The sequence below is a fragment of the Thunnus maccoyii genome, chromosome 20, assembly GCF_910596095.1.
Source record: "Thunnus maccoyii chromosome 20, fThuMac1.1, whole genome shotgun sequence".
NCBI lineage: Eukaryota > Metazoa > Chordata > Actinopteri > Scombriformes > Scombridae > Thunnus > Thunnus maccoyii.
This window is the reverse complement of record NC_056552.1, coordinates 10,497,579-10,517,557: the sequence shown is the minus strand read 5'-3', so window position 1 is coordinate 10,517,557 and position 19,979 is coordinate 10,497,579. Positions and strand designations below refer to the sequence as shown.

General features: G+C 41.0%; 1 protein-coding gene and 1 long non-coding RNA gene across 5 annotated transcripts in view; one reads left to right on the top strand and one right to left on the bottom strand.

Moving 5' to 3' along the window:
* dock1 (dedicator of cytokinesis 1) overlaps positions 1-19,979 on the top strand; it is a 186,024-nt gene that overhangs the window by 57,779 nt on the left and 108,266 nt on the right. For all 3 annotated transcript variants that reach the window (XM_042396800.1, XM_042396802.1, XM_042396801.1), the window contains exons 24-27: positions 2,573-2,643; positions 6,979-7,085; positions 12,525-12,652; positions 15,331-15,426. In XM_042396800.1, the coding sequence (XP_042252734.1) occupies positions 2,573-2,643; positions 6,979-7,085; positions 12,525-12,652; positions 15,331-15,426 (402 nt within the window). The remainder of the gene's footprint in view (positions 1-2,572; positions 2,644-6,978; positions 7,086-12,524; positions 12,653-15,330; positions 15,427-19,979) is intronic.
* Positions 3,859-5,662, bottom strand: LOC121886641. 2 transcript variants are annotated; one of them, XR_006092802.1, is made up of 4 exons: positions 5,266-5,662; positions 5,003-5,085; positions 4,809-4,856; positions 3,859-4,541 (listed from the first exon to the last, which is right to left on the bottom strand). It is a non-coding gene; the product is annotated as an uncharacterized LOC121886641 (long non-coding RNA). The 2 variants fall into 2 exon arrangements; XR_006092801.1 differs by having other exon boundaries at positions 5,003-5,662.

Below are 19,979 nucleotides of genomic sequence, written 5' to 3'. Positions count from 1 at the left end.
AATATTTTTCCTTCTGTGTGAGGGCTGCACATGAAATTAAATGAGATATATTACAAAGAGAGCATATTTAACCAGTACTTAAAGGAATATTTTGTCATTTTGTGAAATATGTTTATTCACTTCCTCGCCAAGAGTTGAGAAAAACGATATCACTCTCATGTCTGTACGATAAATATGAAGCTGCAACCGATTAGCTTAGCTTAGCATGCTGACAAAATCCACCTATCAGCACCTTTAATGCTCGCTAATTATATCACATTATATCTTTTTTTTACTTAAGCTGACTATAGAAAGTTAGAAAAAGCTTTGTTTTTTCATCAAAATACTGTAACTGATTGTCTATGAGACGGAAATAGAGTAAGTTGACATGTTCAGGCTTTTTTTTGTGCAGTCCTAGCCTTTCAGATTTATCTTGCATCCTTGCATTATGTATGTTTGGCCTTTCTTTGTTTCTCTTGTCTGTCTGTACTTCTATATGTGTTTGTGTTTTTCCTCTCTCTCTCTGTGTCACTCTGACCTTGACTGTCCTGTGAACTGGGGCTCCTCTGGCCTTCTGCTCTTTAGCTGCTCCTTAAGGTATTTATTTCACTGCCTCGGTCCTTCCGCCTTTAAGCTCTCTCTATTGTGTTTGGATTTCATTGTCCTTGACCCCTAACTCAACCGCTATCAATTTAAAACAAACAAATATATGTGTTTTTTGTCATTTTGCACGTATACACTCATATACACGTTTGCACACATGCTCCTGTGCACACATCTATGCTTTATAGATAACATAATCACAAGGTACATGCACCTTGGCACACCTACAGTAGATCCATGTGCACGCTCAACCATAAGAGAAGCTCAGGAGTCAATTAGGAGTCAGTTGCTGTGTAATTGGGTGAGATATTAGCTTTACTGTCAGTAAATTAAAAACTGATCTTGAGGAACGGGCATGAAAGCGAGGAATCCCGGTCCCTTCCATATCCGCCCTCGTGAAAGCACTGTGACAGGTGGAAGCTAACGAGCAGTCCCATCATACCTCGAGTCTGAATCCCGATGAACATCTGGACAATTCCACACACACACACACACACACACACGCAGGCGACAACTTTGATAAACAGACAAACGCATACACATCTGGTGACTGCGAGGCACACACAGGGAGCCGTACAGCAGCATGAGACGCAGCTCTACCGAGACTGAGAGTGACACTTCACACAACACGTCCTCGCACAACAGGTGGGAGTTTAGTTGTTGTCGAGAACAAAGTGGAAAAAAGACATTCTGTTAAAATTGCTCCTTCATGGAGTAAACAGATGGAGTCGGCTTTTTATCATAAAGACAAAGGATTGCTAAACCGAATCAAAGTCGAACCGCATCTTTTGAAATCCAGGCTTCAGTCTCCTCGACTCTATTCCGTCTGTAGAGTGAGGTGAAGGTGTTCCGCATGTTAAAACTCTAAAAATATCTAATAAAATGAGAAGATTAAAGCAGGATTTTTATTTAGAGGTCATGACTATATCCTTGTTTGAAAAACAAGGTAAAGACACAGTGTTGCTCTGAATTAAACATCTGCCAGTGTGTGCTCAGATGTTCAGAAGCATGTTCCTCACACAAGATTTCAAACTGAATTTTTCAGTCACATTTACTAAAATCAATAACAGTGTATTTCCCCTTTCCAACCCCATGTAAAACATCGGTAATTAGCTGTCACATATATTTAATAATAATCTAGGTACAGTAACAAACAGTGGGTTGTACTTGGTTATGTCCAGTGTGCTACATCTGTATGGGTAATCAACCTCTATGAGACAGACTGGCACTGCTGCTAATTTGCACAGATGCTGTATAAACACTCTAAACCCACCTTGGCCGGCATTTAGCAGCAGTCAGTTAGAGAAGAAAGTGTCATCTCTGTTAATCATTCCCATTATTAATGGATGGCTCTGTAATCAGCTCCCGGGAGCACACACTTGATTACTTTATTATAGTATTGACTTGCAAATGTATATCCTCTCTGGCTTTATCTATCAGCGTATCATCACAGAGAGGATCTTACTCAGTCCCATTTTATTTATTACAAGTCTTAACACCACCCGCTGCCCTCAGGTAGATTGAACAAGATATATTAAGACATAGAGATAGGAAGAGACTTCAAAGGAGCTGAGCTTTATTTATGAACAATAGCCACTGATCGTGTTGGCTTACACTGTAGAGTATGAGGAGGAGTTGAACTTGTATGAAGGTGTGACTTCATCTGATATTGATTGGTTTTTAATAAAAGTATAGCCACATAGTAGCTACATTACACATACTATTTATGCTTCATTTGTTTTAGTTTGTGTTCCACAAAAGGAAAAATGCGTCGACTGCAACAGAATAAAAGACACTCTGTTTTTATTAATATCAAAATCTTAGCAAGAGGACACAGAATCAAGCAACAAGACACATTTACACTTAACTACACACAATTCACAACTCACTTGTTGGAAATGTACTTTTACACTTTATTACATAATATGGGATTGAGTTGCTAAACTAATTAACTTGGTCTTGTCATGTTTCTTTTGTTCTCCTGGTGAAGGGTGCCGCGCTGAAGTACATTCCTACCATCGTCAATGATGTCAAGCTGGTCTTTGATCCGAAGGAACTAAGGTAATTTTATGTGATATATTATATTTCCATGCTTTGGTGTTGTGACAATGATACCTTGAGTAGACGATTATAGTCTGAGAGAAAATCATTCGATGTTAGAGGAGTTGTCATTGTAGCAGGTCGTACAGCTCTTTCTGAACTATTTCTGTATGTTTTCCTCCCTGTGAATTTCTCAAAAAGAGGGGGTGTTGCTGAAAAGCACCACAGCAGCTCATTAAAGCAAATGTATAGAAAATGTTGAAATTAGTCTACAAGTTCTTTTCGCTGAGGAATGAAAGGAGAAATCTCAGTTGCTTGAGTTTTTTTTGAGCCGTCTGCTTGAATTCAAGTGTCATTTCAGATGGATCCCTAACAAGCTGATGGGATATTGTACTGCTGTAAAGATGGAGAAGCACCATTTATTTATTTCTGGCTCTCTACCTTTGGCTGTTTTTATCCAACAACTCACCATTCACTAGCTGCACTTTGATGGGTATCGGCTAAACATGCTCAGGTTGCCTTGGAAACTCACTAGCTGCTCCACTCAAGTGTTCATTTCAGTAAATGTTGTCTGCTGTGATTGTCATCTATCGTAGCTTACTTATTGCTCGTCCTAATAATAAATTACTAATAATAAATTACTTTGGACACGTATCACATGATCATGTTACTGTAATAAACATAAAACCTTATTGATCCATCATTATCTGAATTACATTTAGTTTATTTTGAAGATTCTCTATATTACAAAAAAGTGAGTTAACTACAATTCCCAAATGACCTCCATAACCTTTAACCAAAACTTCAGTTTCATGTTTTTTTTGGGGGAGTGGGGGCAGCAGTGTTCCAAAACTATTTTTGAGACCTGAGAGGACATTGCATTTGTGACAAATGTCTCTTGGGTGTGCCCTTGATTTTTCTGTCCTATTTGAAAGTCTTTAATCTCTTATGCTAAAAGGACACAGCACAAAAACAAAGAATGGCCTCATTTATGGAGCATTATACTTACAAATATGTGCAGAATATATTCAGTGAAATACTTCTCAGCTGCAAATCAGTCTTTTAAAGGCACACTTTTTTTTTCATATTCTGGTCTAACGGTTTTATCATCTGTAAATAGTTCATACAAATATAGTCATGCAGGCGTTACACTTATTTTGCCCTGATTGTCTCGTGATATTGATATTGTCTCATGATAAAATATGAGCACACAGACAGTTAAATCAATAGGGAGGACATAATGGGAGATGAAATCAGCAGGCTAATGCTTGCGCTTGTAAAGACTGAATTACTCTTTTATTAATGATGAAATGTGAAGTCTATAAAAAAGTGGGTCTGTTAGGTTATATTAAAATAATTTCATCATTAATTAAAAGCTTTACATGCTGGATCAAAACAGGGTGTGTATTTTTATTTATTATTTTGCAATACTCTCCACAGCTGCTAAGAAATAAAACCTCTTGGCGAAAATGAGCAGAAGGGCAATTTCACAAAGCAAAGGCCATCACTATTTAATGAATGATGCTGTTGTTTTTACCATTAATAAAAAAAAGATGAGACGAGATACTGACAGGATCTGTCTACTTCCACTAAATCAAATTTCTTAGAGGCAACCCTGTATCGTTGCATCAGAAACACTCCGTTTTATTTATCTTGTTTTTATGGCAGCACAAAGACTGGCACAAGTAGCAACTACTACATGTAGGTATTTTCCAGACCTCGAAATGTTCTTTGCCTGTTCATTTGCAAGCACTCAGCAAGGAGCCTCTTCCATTCGCCCCACATCCAGCACCTGGGCAGCTGCCATTTCCACAGCAGTTTCTGGGCCACACAGGATTGGAAATCCTCTGCCTCTGGACTCCACTCCACCACTATCACAGCCACAGTGAACGGGGGGGGCGGGTGGAGGCAGTTTCGGTCTGAGGTGAAAGACAGTCTGTCAGTTCATCCGTTCTGTCTACCATCCACCATCTCTCTGTTCAGCTTTCACAGCTACCTCGACTGATTTTTTTTTTTTTATAACATCTCAATTTAATTCACCATTATTAGAGTATGTCCTTCTCAGAGCGTGACACAGATTCAAAATGTTCAAAGTGTTCGTTCTTAATTGAGTCGTTCAGGATGAGGCATGAGAAAAATTTTAAGCAGAAAACGTATTTACATTTTTGGATCGACTCTTGACCTACCTCCACCCTCTGCGTGCTGTGCAGCCAAAGGAACCATATGCTATCCATCTGTATGGTGGAATATAGTGAAATACAAAAAAAACTGAAATGTTTGTGGGGTTGTAGAGACAGTTTGGCTATTGAGAAATTTTGATTTAATTGTTGGGTCACATCCGTCCTGGTTGACAGTTTCAATATAATTGCATTGACGTTACCTGGTTGTTAGATGACTTTTCATTCCAGTAATGATGAAGATAGATAACATACATAACAAGCGTGACACTAGAAGCTCTGCCATCTATTTTGGAGTTTGAAAAAAAAAAAAAAAATGCACATGGAAAGCTCTTGATTTCAACTTTAATTTTGAAAGCTGCGGTCCTTTTATGAACCATTCATTTAACCATAAACAACCAGCCAGGCTCTTTTTTTTCCTGTTTGAGCAAAGGTGGCATCAGCTGTTCCCGTTGTTAGCACAAACCTGGCTGAGCGGCCGAGCTGGAGGCGACTAAATTGAAGCCTCGGGGGTGGGGGTGTTTCATCCTCTGCCAGAACCTTTTTTCTCCTCCTTGAGCCTCAACTTGCCAACATAATGAGCATCCGTCCTCTTCATTGAGGAGAAAACTGTCAGCTTTATGTTTGTGCATGAATGCGGTTTTAGCTTTAAGGCCCAGAACTGTTGAATGTTCATAGTTTGATCTTGCTGAGCCACATGTTGGTTGTGCTGATAAATGAAACACTAGTTGAAACATTTTTTTTTGGTGAATAGTGTGCATCGGCATACAAGACTGTATAGAAGTCATCCTTCAAGACGACAGCTTTGTGGAACGGAGAAGCAAGATTAAAGTCTGCTGAAGCCATTGGAGTTGAAACCGCACACACCCACACAGGTGTTTTCACTTATTTGGGCTGACGAGGCTCTTCTCGGCACTGTGTGGGTGTACAGACTGTGCTTGACTGACATTTCTCTGACTCTGCTGTCAGTTTTGTTGAACCTGTTAGACTGTTAGACTTATTTTTAAGTATATGGAGTTTAGTGTCCTTGGCGCAGCTCCATCTTTAAAAAAAAAAAAAAAAAAAAAGAGGTTTAGGCTGCTAGAATTAGGGATGGACAATGTAGATAAAATATTTGACTATGTTTTATACTGTGTATATATATAGTGGTGTAGTACATTCTTAAAATATTCAAAGTAGCTATAATCAATATTTTTCATGATAACAATGTACTGTATGTTGTCAGAGGCGTCGCTCGATCAAACTACAGAGAATTATCATCTGACTGCAGCTCTCAGCTTTACGGAGCTTTATATTGAGTTTCAGCTCATTGTTTAGCTGTCTGACTGCAACTTTGGCTCTCATAGCATTGTTTTCGGCCGCAGCGGGCTATTATCAGAGAAAAAACTCTAAAAACTGACTGTAAACTGCCTGCTCAGCTCCAAATGGCAAACCAACACACTTAGCAACTAGCTGGTGAACATAGTGGAGCATTTAGCAGCTACAAGGCCCAGATATTTCCCTCAGGAGTTGGTAGAGACTAAAAAACAGAGCTAAAAGAGAGTGAATATTGGACTTTGCATTCAACCAGGTGGCCAGAAACACGACACCAAATACATGATAACATTGCTCCATTGCCGCTGGAGTGCATGAAAAAGCAACTGTTTGCTAACAAGGTCAACATATCAACTTAAACGGTGATGATATGCCACGTTTACAACTTGTGGCCAAAAAATCAGTAAATGCACATTTAAGAAACCTTTTTATACAGTAGATGGAAATGTTTGATGGTGGATAAACAAGTGAATTATATACAAATTGAGGTACTTTGTCTCATACATGCAAAAATCCTGTAAATCCACTATTGCTATGAAGCAGCCCTGTTCTTTGATTTGCAACATTGTCTGTTATTGTCTGATACAACCAGAGAGAGTGAAATCTATATCTGGTAGGAGGATGTTTACAGAGTTCGCCTCATGTCAGTTCCTCTGGGTCGTTTGATAAATCTTTGCTGTCTTACACTATATGTATGTCATATTTTCCAACCTCAACCAGAATATCTGAAAAGTACCTGTGCAGGTGTGCCGGACCTTTAATTGCGTTTTGGATGATTGCTTGTGGTTTGGAAGCAGTCAACCAACTCAAGACACCTGATCAGTTTGACCTTTTATCTTTATTGTCCCCCCTTCTGCCTCCGCAGCAAGCTGTTCACCGAGTTCATCCTAAAGGTTCCTCCGGGTCGCCTGGTGAAACAGAAGCTAGACTGTCTGATTGACATCGTCCACAGTGATCTCTTCACTCATCACGGTGAGAGCACACACACACTTGCACGCACGCACACACACAGTGCATGCACCTTCACTCATGGCGCAGTAATATACGCAATCACACACACCACCTGCCTCCCTCAGGCAGCCTTGTGTGAGCCCACAGTAAAGGTCATTGTCGAGGAGTGTGGAAATCCCTCTTGTTATTTACCAGAGTTAAGCATCCAAACTGCTAAAATCACCTGTACTTGTCTGTATCAGAACATTGGTGCTCCCATCTACCCACTCTTTCAATTCTCAGTCCCTACTTTCCTCTATGTTTTGATATTTTGATGTTTTTTCCTTAAGTGTATTTAGCAGTTTTTGTTTCTTTTTCATTCCTCGTCTTCAACAGATATTTTGGGCATTTTGTGCCAGTGTCAGATATGAGAGGCAGGGATTCAGCATTTCATACCCTTCATAAATGTAGAGATGGTTAATGAGAACCTAACTCTCCAGTCTCTGCGGTCAAACTAGCCTATAACAACCTGCCGCGTTGACGGTCCAGGACCAAGCATTTCGCTAGAGGCAGCGGTCGTCTGGGGGCCATGTTAGGTTAGGTCTCGATTTAGAAACAACCACTCGTATACTGTCCTGTGGTGGTAAATTAAATGCAAAGTTAATCCTAACCAAATAAAACAGCAACAGTGATTTAATGTGGCCGGCAGGGACAACATATGCCTCGGAGCAGTCGACAAACATAAAGGAAGTGGACAACAATTATCCACTTGCACGGCTGCTCTGTGCCTCCAGCAGATGTTCAGTTCAGCATGAATGTAAAGAAAACAAATGATGAGATGGAATTTGGACAAGGTGTGATGGGGAGCTTGTCCTATTGAATAATGCCTAGTATTGAACATAACAGTGTAAATGTCTCTGGTTTCTACTTAATGATCCAGTACTTTCATACTTTAGCACCATAAAATTGTCTGATTGGTGGTTCGGCCAGTTTAGTGAGTAACTATTGAAGGGCAGTGCGCAGTGCGTGGTCCTCTGGTCATTACTATCGATCAGTTGGTGTAATTGTGGACAGGCAAGACTCCCTGATGCCTGTGAATGGCCTGCTGATCAGCAGGAGGACTGTTGCTGTGATGTAGATACGGACTATCCCGCTGCTCAGGTCTCAAAAGAGCTCCACGCTCCGGTGCTTTCAACATCTCTAGTAGTCTTTTGAAAAGCGCACGAGTCCTTTCAAACGGCAAAACCAGTGATGGAGAAGGCTTAATTGCCAATTGAAATTACATCAGTACATCTACATCAGTATCAAGCTGAGTTCTACTTTGGAAATGCTTTATAACAGATAATGGTCACTGTGATGAGCAAATGAGTTAGCCAGACGGTTTAAAAGGTGGTCTAATCAGCTGTAGTAAGTGCATAACGCTCCTGGGACTCACGTTAGTTGCAAACTCATCCCCAGGTGGTCCCTGAAAGGTTCCCTTGTCAGCCAGTCCGAGAGTGAAATGTACTGGAATGCTTTGAGCAAATCAACACCCAGCAACAAACTTCTACCTAGATGTGTTTTCTTCCTGCAGGCTGCATAATGATTAAAATATTAAATGTTTCTGTGTTAAAGAATGTCTTAAATTAGTATTTTTCAGTCCCTGATGGGGTTATTTCTGTTTTAAAATGGCAACTTTAGACAATAAAATAACACCCCTTTCTCTGCGGCTTTCATCTGTATGTTTGAAATTGAAATGCTGTGTGATTGGTATGCAGACGCAAATCCCACTGCAGATGAAAACTTAATGAACTCAGAAAAACTAAACTGGAAAGTTTTTTTGTTTACTTTTTTATATTTTTATTTTGGAGGCACAATGTTGTGTCACCTTTCCTGTCGATAATGTAAAAGAGAGAGAGAGAGAGAGCGGGATGGGCGCATGAATCACTTGCAAATGATCTCATTGGAAGAGATCAAGTATGTCAGCTGCTCTCCTGTACTGCGTTAAAGGGGGAAAATCACTGTAGCGTCTTCAATCTGTATGCGCTTTAAGTTTGAGGAGAGCACTCATGGTCTAGCTTGATAGTTCCAGTCTGCTTGTCCTCACTCCTACCCTGATATGTGTGTGTTTGTGTGTATATATATGTATATATGTATGTACGTATGCTCATATTTCTATTTATGTGTTTGTGTGTTACCACCTTTGTGTGTTTTGAATGTTGAGTAGGCGCAAATGGAATGCATATTGGAGCGCTGTAAAAAGAAGGTATTATACACTCAACACAATGTTAGACACCCTCAGACAGGAGATTTGCTTTTGTGTTAAAGCTCTGGAAGATTACTAAGCACGCACTCACACACATATAAAAACACACATTTTCCCCTTTAAGCTTTATCAGGCTCGTAGCTTTGAGTTCTGTTTCGCAGCACCAAAAATATTTCAGCGCAGGCATGGTTGTCACTTTGTGTCAGGGCTCTCTATCACAAGACAAGGCAAAACTCTAAACATCCGTAACATTTGTTTTCACGTATTTACCGGCGAAAGCTTTATGTGAATAATAGCTGTACTGTAGAGCAGTCTGTTCACAATACTGCCAACAGCCCCAGGAAGCTATTCACTCATAATTTGTGGAGCTTTTTTAGATGTTTAGACAGATAGCATTTATCCCTATTCCAAAGTCAAAATTTCGCAGTGGCAGGAAATCAGCACAGCTAAAAATGGAGTGTTTGGGTAGAGCCAGGAGGATTAGGGGTTATTGTTAATGGGGCTCTGGGGATGGCAGCACCAATCAATCCCAACACTTTGCTCCAAAGTGAAATATCTCGACAAACCGTTGGATCGATCGGGATAAATCCTAATGATGGTGATTCTGTGAGTTGGATATAGCCTCCAGATTTTGTGAGAATTAATGGCTGAATTTCCATGCGATTAATTTGCAGCGGATGCTTTCATGCTCATCAGAGGATAAACTCTTTTGATCGAAGAAACAACTCGGAGCAAATCGAAGTCATGTTACTACATATTTTCCCCTCAAATTGAAAGACGTTTTTTTTTCCGGGGGATGTAATGAGCAATACAGCCACAAATGACTCATTTAGGCTATAGGGTTTTAGTCTTGTTTATTAATTCTTTACATTTCTTTACATTTCCTACTTGTTTTTGATCATTTGGACCCCATGTTGTTTACATACTGTATTCAAGCAGAAGCTTCTGCATAATTATTTGTCCAGGATTATTAAAAACCATTTGAAAGAAGTCCAACAGTTATGTGAGATTTGTTAGATTGCTATGAGGGGATTAATCGTTTAATTGATGCACTAATCAATATCTGAGTCATTAAAAATGAAACTTAAATTCTCCAGAGGTCTGTATTCATTAAATTGCTAATTACTACGTAAAGCATTCATTACCCTTTTATTACCTCATCATTGTCTGTGTGTTCAGCTCTCTGGCTTATGGTTACTACCAGTAATGCAGTGAAATGGAAACAGTTCACCTCAGTCAGAGACGCAGTCCTTTCTTTATCTGTCAGCATGGAATTGCTTCATATTCATGTTCAATTTTACATGTAGTTCTAACAGAAAGGAGTCAGATAATGTAAAAACACTTTGCATTCATGTTCAGTACCTCTTGGTATTGTTTATGAGGGTTCCCATAGTTCATGCAATTCATCATTTTTTTTTATATCCTGCTGTTAATCACATGGCCTTGAGCGGTATTGACAATTGGCAAAGCTTTATGTTTGTATGCTTTGATGAGTAATGGCGTCATTTTTTTTTGTGCCAGTTGATTGGCTGTAACATTATCTATAAAGCAGAGACATTGTATTGATTTTGAATTGAAATCCATAGCCGGGTGGCCATTTAGAGCAGCAATGTCTCTCCACTTTGTTGTTAGAAAGATTGTTATTCAAAGAGTACTGTTGCTCCTGTAGTCTGCTACTGTATTGGTGATGAGTTCACTCAGTTTATCGGTATTTTGTTCTTGTTCTTTACTTTCTAGTGGACAAGATTTCAACTTCTCAAGGACTCACAACACCAATGAGTGGTCCTTTTTTATTTTCATTTAGGATTTTACATTTAGAAAAAGCATTCCTCATGGTACAGACAGATGTATGGATACTTCTGTACCTGATGAAGAGCTAATTTGGGCTTGAGATGGTTGTGCCTTTTGTAAACATAATAAATATTTTTTTAAACAGATCGAGATCAAGAAAGATGTGTGTGTGATTTGCTTTTAAGATTACATTAATACTGATAAATGCCTTTATGTTTGTGTGGAAGATTACATGTCAGTGCACTGCATGGGGGGCATTGAGAGTTATAGGAAGCAGTGGACAGAACCCATCACTCCACTTCTCAGCTCTGTCCAGATACTGTCCAGATACAGCTTTTTATGATTGCTTTCTTTTCCTTAAATCAATAAAAAATATCCCCTTAACCCTCTAACCTATGCTCTTCTAATTGAACCAACCCAACTCCGGTATTTGTCCCAAGGCTTTAAATATAACCCACCCTGGGTGAACACACACATACACAAATGCCACCAAGATTGGAATCTGAAGGTTTAATAAAAAATATGATAATTTTGTGGCAGACCGCTGTAGGTTTTACCCTCCATGAGACTACTCTCATTTTCTGGCTTATCACCGCTGTCCTCCATGTCCAATTGCCAAACTCATTCTCTACCCTCTAAATATGGAAAAAACCCTTTTTGATGTTTCTATCAACATCAGCTGAACTCTTTGGTTTGGTTGCATATTCTGTAGAATTAATCAAAGCTTTGAAGTTGGGATTTTTACCTGTGAGTTTGTCAGAACTAGCAAGAAAGTTGTTGTTTTCCACTGTTTTATTTTGTGGTTTTAGGGGCAAAGAAGGACATAAATTATATAATACATTTTTGGTCCTGGAAAAAATAACTTTATTAACTATATTCATGCTTTTTCTTATCAAAATTACAATGCTTGACATTCACACTTTAAAGCTGACTTGTAAAACTGCAGCCTTCGTTGCCCTGTGGGGCAATAGGAGGTTGGGTACTTTGATTAAGGGTACCACAACAGCAGATGATATTAGGGCATGATCACTTTGGCCAACTGTCCAGATTCTCCATGCTGATGTTGAGATCACAGGGTGAGATGTTGAGATGCTACAGTAGATTGTTTTTCCCCCCTACCTGATATTTCAAGGGACCACTTTGCTTGGTTGTGCTCTGAGCATGTTTATGGCTCTAATTGGCTTTTGTTCTGACAGTTGTGCTGTTGTACTGTTACCAGTCCGAGGGATTTTGGGAGCTTTTGCCACAGTCATTTTAATTTATAAATTCATTGTGTACATTGTTTTAATTTAATCCTCTGAGCTGCGAGGAAGCCATTAACAAGCAGCGTGCGTCTGCATCTAGAGTGTGTCGAGAGCATATGCCGCACTGCCTTGTGGGATCTATCATCTGCTCCATGTGTTGAGCGGCATCGTGAATGTTTATATTCGGTGATGTCCCCGCAGATTGCCGTGAGATCCTCCTGCCGCTGATGACAGACCAACTAAAGTTCCACCTGGAGAAGCGGGAGGAGCCGAAGGCTTGCTGCCAGCTGCTTAGTGACATCCTGGAGGTGCTCTACAGGAAGGATGTGGTAAGGAACACACCTCTACAGCTTTATGTATTTTTATTTCTCTCTGGGATAAACAGCAGGATAACGAGGGGATCCAGGAGTGCCTCCATAAAAGAAGAAACACATTTCGACTGCGGTTACCGTTACTGAATAGCTGCTAATCAGTATGCTGTTCTTAATTTATTTTATTGCCCTGTGTGTCCTGAAAAGAGCACATTTTTACAGCACTCTTAATTTACTAACCTGTAGAGTTGGCTGTGCTCCATAATTCATTGCTCAGGGAGGCAAGAGGCCATCTTCAACACCAGGAATATACTCCAAGAACATGGTAATGAGCTCTTCTTAAGCCCTAGGTATTTTAAAAACCAGTCGTCGAAGTCAATCACAGAGCCAGTTATGTAGCCAGTCACAGCCATTAATATTTTCATCATCGATTAATCTCTTGATTGTTTTTCATTAACTAATTCATTGGTTTTTTTTATAAAATTGTTCAAACAAATCTAAAAAATGCCCATGACAAGTTTCCAGAGCCCAATGTGACATTTTCAAATTGCGTGTCTCGTCCGACCAACAGTCCAAAACCCCAAAAAATGTTCAATGTGCACTTACATAAAACAGAGAAAAGCAGCAAATCTTCACATATGAAACACTAAACAGCAAATGTTTGGCAGTTTTCCTCGATAAACGCCTGAAACAATGAATTGATAATCAAAAAATGCTCATCAACTCTCCGTCAACAGCTTTTCAACTCGTTTTTATTACGGAAATTAATTTTTCACCGGTGCACACATCCCTCATACTCACATCATCAGTCTCAGACCTCACACACACGCGCACACGATAAACACACACAGAAACATTCAGCAGCTTCATAAGTGTGTTTCATCCTCTTCCATGCCCAGACTCCTGATGTCCTCCCTCAGGCCCTCTCAGACTACCCTCACCATTGATCACCATGGCCTGGCCTCCCACACTCCACTCTGCAAGGGATTATCCACTATCTCCCACTCGCTCTTGCCTTTCACACTCTTTCTCTCTGCGTCTCTCTCTTGTTTCGCCGCTTCCTCTCTCTCTGCCTCTTTCGTATCCGCGCTGCACGTCAACACAAACACATCCGCGCGCTTTCAAAGATATCATTGTGTAAATAAGGCAAGGAAACCGTCGTGGATACTGTCCGTTTGTGTTTCTAAGTCATCAAAGAATTAATTGTGTATTTCTGAATAGAGAGATTTTTCTTTGTGCTCTGGGTTTGTGTAGGACGTTAATACAAGCCTGGATTTTTCTCTTAAAAACAGTCCGGTAATCATGTGGGTTTTGAAGAAAGATGTGTGTCACATTTGCTGGATTGGAAGGAAATATCAGAAATTCCCTCCTCAAATCCAGCACTCCTCTGTGTGATTGTGTTAATATTTGTGTGTGCACAGACTTGCATGCATGCATACTTCAACCGCAGAAGGAGCTGCGTAAATTATTGAAAGTTTAGCTTGATGCTGCAGAACTCGTTCTGCTTAGAAGATTCCTCCCTACAGACAGGTGAAGACTGTAAAAAAAAAACAAAAAAAAAAAAACAGCCCTATGTTCACTCAAACTCACTAATAGGCGAGTAAAGGGAAATTGTCCCACTTATGACAAGGGTACAGCTGCCCCCATGGGTGTTTTCCCCTTCGAAAAGCTAAGATTCACAAAGTATAAATCATATTTGTCAGGTCTCTTAGCACACAATGTCCTCAAAGTTTCCTCAGAATTTCAAGCTTGTGAAGTCTCTTTGTAGAATGGAAGAAGTATTAATATTTCACCGACCTATTCATGAGCAAAATCAGATTTTTTTTTCGTTTGTTGTAATTCCACAAAAGCAGTAAAAAAGGAAATGTTTTTTTTTTTATACTACGTTGTTAGTTAGAAGGATACTTCAAAAACCTGTGAGTAGATTTTAATGTTTGATAGAAAGACCAAGGACTGGGGAACAGGCAGTCAATTTTCAGTGAATATCTGTCACTGTGTGTATTCCTTGAAACTGAAGGAGGAATCCCATCTAAACCACTTGAACATTGTCAGCAAATCCGCCTTTTTGTAGCAGTTATTGACAATGTATAGAATGTTCTTACCATTATTCCCTGGTGATGTATTTTTCCTTTCTTGTGCGGATAATCCAAATTAACATGACAAGCTATGACACTCATCCGTATCACCAAGAGCCTCTCAGAATCAAGGTTTCAGGGTTTTTTTCTAGTTTCATCAGTTTGCGCTGACATTTGACATCATTCGCTGACAATCATTTCTAAAGGAGATGGAGCCAGCAATTTATACATTAGTAGTAGCCTCAACAGCACAGAACGCAGTGCAACAAAATGACTCTTTTGCAGCCAACGATAAAACCTCGCTCTCCTCTTTTTGTTTGCCTTTAATGCTTTTAATACAACCTGTGCACAGCATGTGCGGTATGACTCATGTAAATAATGTCTGTTCTGTCAGATGTGTTTATAGTCATTGTGAGAAATGGAGGATATTAATAATTTCATTATAATTTGAGTAGAAGAAGCAGGTTGTGGGGAAATAGACTACAACGTGTCACTACAAAATAAGTCTGAATGTAATGGACGTGTTATGTAACAATAAAAAGTTCGTCATGTTAGTTGTGCCATCGCCTCATCCCTTCCCTATGTTTGTGTGTGTTGATATATGTGTATGTATTTTTGCAGGGTCCCACCCAGTGGCATGTTCAGATCATCATGGAGAAGCTGCTAAGGACAGTTAACAGGACAGTCATTTCCATGGGCCGCGATTCCCCTCACATCGTAAGTCTGTCTGATTCTCTGCAACTATCAGCGGAGTACCCACAACTTACAATCTTTCCATCACACACACACATACATACACACACACACACACACACCAATTTAGAGGCTTCTGTACCACAACCAGCTTAACTCCCACAGGCCCACTGCAACTCCAATTCCATTCCAAAGCCATCATTAAAGGTAAAGTCTACCTTGGCAGAATGCTATCACGCAACCTCAGTCTAAGAGCAGCTTTGATCTGCTCGTATCCTTCTCCAGCCCAGTTGTTTGTGTGCCGATCTGTGTGTGTATGTGTGTGTGTCTTGCTTTTGCTGTTTTATGTTTTTTTTTTTTATGTGTGTTTTCCTGTTTGTGTCACTTATTAGAACATTTCTGCCGCTCTATGCTGTAATCTAATCACTGTATCCCCCTCCACCCCCGTTAGCATCCTTCTCCCAATCAGAAACCTCAGCTAGAGCTCGGTTACAATTAATGCTCGTATCAGTCATCATATAAATACGCTGTCTGCCTGATGTGCGTGGCAAAGCCTTCATCTGTTTTCATGAGTCCAAAGGGTCCAATGAATGTCAATGTCTGTATTCTTTGACATATTCTATCGCATCCTGTGATGCCTGTATTCATTAGAGCTGAATGTAGCTCGTGATTTGACTTTGACGGTGAGAGCTGGGTAATAACCGTGTACTTTTTATGCAGATTTATATTGCAAATTCCTCTGAAGGCACTTAAAGGTACTTTTATGGCTCACTTAAATACAGCTAAGTGATGAGTGACCTTTTCTCTGGACATCAAGTATGTATAATGTAAAATCATATGTACAGACTCTTACTGGTTGCCGTAGCATCCTGTCCCATCCTGTCTCGGCTTATTTATCATATGTGTGCATCCATCCGGGAAGCGGCAGGAAACGGAATCACCTGTTTAAATGGAAGCTTATCTGCTTTTATTACCAGTCACTGAGCCACACCAACAAAGAGTGATTTAATAAAGGCAACAGAAGCCAGAGTTATCACACACTAATCGTCCTGTGCGTGTATGTGAGTGTGTGTGTGTGTGTTGTGTGTCATAGTGCTATAATATGTCCGCAGCACTCATCCTTCGTCCCCTGTGTCCTCTCTCACTCTCTTCTTTTATTCTTCTCTTTCTCTCTCTCTCTCTCACACATCCTCCCTTTCTCTCTAAGTTGCAGTAAAGTGATGTTGGATCGCAGAGATTCTGAAGCTGCTCTAACTCTCTCTCTGTTTCTCGCTCTCTCTCCCTCGCTCTTTCTCTATCTATCTATCTAAAGGTAATCTAGCAATGCATCAAGCTAATTGAATAGATGGCAAGCCCTTTGTTGTGTAACAATCGCCAGCGTGCATTGCACTGCATAATATAAGGCTAATGAAGCTGTAAGTTGAGCTTAGGCCTCCCTGCTGCCCCCTTTTCTCCCAGCCAGCTGCCTAGACGGGGTCTAGGACTCCCACTTACGTACTGTCCCTCTTCAGCTAGAGCCTGGGAAGTCAGATTTGGAGAAGACATCGTACACTGGAAGATATGTTGCTAGAACTTGAACCAGCTGCCTTTGCCGCTCACCTTTTGCTTCTAACTCTGCTGCCATCTTTCTGTGTTTTTTTTTTCTGCTGTGGGGTTCTTTTGATCATGCATTTCAGATACGGAGCTTGCCTACCTCTTTGTCTAAAAGGCTATCAACACTCATGAAGGCAGTGCACGCAGGTCTCCTCTCTGCTGTATTATACTAAGTGCATCCATTTCAGCATCTCCCCTGTGGTGTAGGTGAAATGGCGTTTCCTGCTTCCAGCAGTGGCTGCTGAATGGCGCTAAAGCAGACCAGACTCCTTTCTGGTTAATGAAACTGCTCTACCCATGACCTCCCGTGGCCCTTATTGAAACCATCTACTTTGTATACATGTGGTGCAGCCGCCCTCTACTACACCTTACCTCACTCCCCCTATAGACAACTTGCTTCTGTTGTCCCTACTGACCCCTACTTTTCATCAGCTGCTGCCTCTAGAGCTAGCGAGCCACTGTACTTGACTGCCTTGACATTTCTAAGTACCTGCATAATATTTAGCATTAGGGTGCAGCGTGTCCTTTTAACGCAGTTGGAGTTAGAGGTCACATTAAAGATTTGTCTATTTGAAAGCACTACGACTGTTTTATTCAAACACTGTGCATGATATAGTACTTGGGACAGAAGCAACATTTGAAGCCGGTCCCCGAATTATTATTTAATGATCAATTGGGTTTGGTGTGAATTTTTAAGAGCTATGAGGCATAGTTAGTGCTGCTAGAAGTGTCGTAGCTTTCTAATCAAAGGACTGTTGTTGCCGCCTCTGGGTACTGCTGCCTACTCTGCAGGCAGATTGCACACTGCTGCTCACACAACACCGCAGCCAACCACCGACCTTGTTCTTCTGAGTGGCAGCCTCTTACATTTAGATTTATGCATTAACGTTCTACTCTGTCTCCTGCCTTTCTCTCTCCCTCCTATTTCCTTTCTCCTCTCTCCTGGCGGTGGTGGACACAGAATGTTGATGAGAACGATCACAGCGACGGCTTGGGGGCGTCAGTCTTGTCGCGTGTTGTCACTGCAGCACTACGCCTGTTAGGGACTTAGACACAGCATCGGCACGCATTTGCATCGTTGGGACAACCTAGCGGGCTGTATCTTTATACTCCGTGTCCACCCTCACACAGGTTGAGTCCTTGTGAATATATTTACGTTAGGATAGTGGCAGAACCATTTTGGCTGTCCCTGCTGAAAGTTCTACCTTTATGCCCTTGAATTACATGTCCTCTGGTTTAAGCTTCTGGATGAGCTCCGCTGATACACACGGATAGGAAGCTGCCCACTGGGAAAAATCAGTGCCTAACAGACCTGAGGATACATTGTAAACATTGCTAGACAGTTACTGTAGTCTAAATGACCTGATGAACTTTCTCAGATTTCGAGGACGAACCAACAACAGGTTGTGCTCGTCGTTAGCTGCAGTGCTTCTCGGTTATCCTGCCGATTTTTTCCTGCAGTGTGCAGAATGAATGGAGTGGAAAGCTGCAGGGGGACGGACTGTGTTATTGATTGACAGTATGGGGCTGACCGGCTATAGGGGCTGGAGCTTGTTCTTTGCTGCATGCACCCGCTGACCGAATATATCGCTACACAGCCGTTTCAGTGACGTCTATTCAGATCAGAAACCTCTTTGTATCTTCGGCTCTCTGTATCACTCACTCTCTTTATCTCTCTGTCTTTATCTGTTTCTGTCCAAATATTTCTCTCAGGTCCTTGCTTCCCTTTTTTCTGACTCCCCCCCCCCCCCCCCCCCTTCCCTCTTTCTCTCTCCTGCTGGCCAGACTGCTGCAGAGCTCTTACAGAAAAAGAAGCATAGTGAGATATGGCACTGCATCATAATGCCTCAAACATACACTTATCACTCACTCGCCGCACCTCTCCTCTCCTGCGCTGAAACTTAAACTGAGCATCCTCTCGGGCTTATTGACCCTGCGACAACTCATGTCAGACGTGTGCTCACTGTCAACACTTTGTGAAAACCACCAGCACTCACATGTTGGCGTTCGTCACCCTCAAACCACAGAAGGCTGCAGTGAAAGGATGTAAGAAAAGGAGATGTGAAGCTGCACTTTGTGTCTTGTTTGTACCTCAGCACTGTGCTGTAAACATCCACCTAAGGGGAATCCCTGTGGAAATGGCCTTGCTATGGGTGAGAGGAGGGGGGGGGAGGGGGGCGTTGCCCTCAAGCAACACTGGTTCCTAGAGCTTCATGCATCCATGTGAGGGTGACTCGGCAGCTGTGGGGCATTTAGTCAGAGCCCTGTCCCCGGTTTAGCTCATGGTTTCACCTCATTGCTGGTCTGTGCCAATATCCGGCAGGTCAACGTATGCGCACAAGCACACAGACGTTCCCGAAAATCCCCCTAGACGACATTAAAGTAAGGATGGGAAGGGCAAGAACTGTGCTTTGGGTGTAAGCTGTGGCTCAGAAGCGTGTTCCAAGGCAGGCTGACTTTGTGCATCAGAAGCCTTTAGCTGCTCATCCCTCTGTTCTATTCTGCTCTCGTCTCGTGCCACACTACTGCATCAAAGAGATCCAGGGCTGATTTTAAGAGTAGTTTCAACTTCATCTCCTGCTTTACATCACATAAAAAGTAGCATTGTTTTTTTTGCATACAGAATTGTCAAACCTTATGCACTAAATAAAATCATAATCTTAATTTGTAAAGGATCTTTTCATCCAAATTCTCCCAAAAAAAACACATCTTCTCAATTACTTATTGTGGTATCTAGCCATTTGGATAGTTTTTAGATATCAGACAATAAGATTTCTGCCTCCATCCCAATTAATTGGAGGTGAATGTAATTTTGTTGGTGGTGCTCAAAGCAAAACTTAACATTAAAACAATTCAACAATGGTGTCTTTCCACTACCTTTTTGGCACAAAGGCTTTACATGGCCAGATACCACTAGAGATAAGCGAGAAAATGTTTTTCCAAAATTTGGGTAGACTGACCCTTTATCTGATATTTGCTTGATG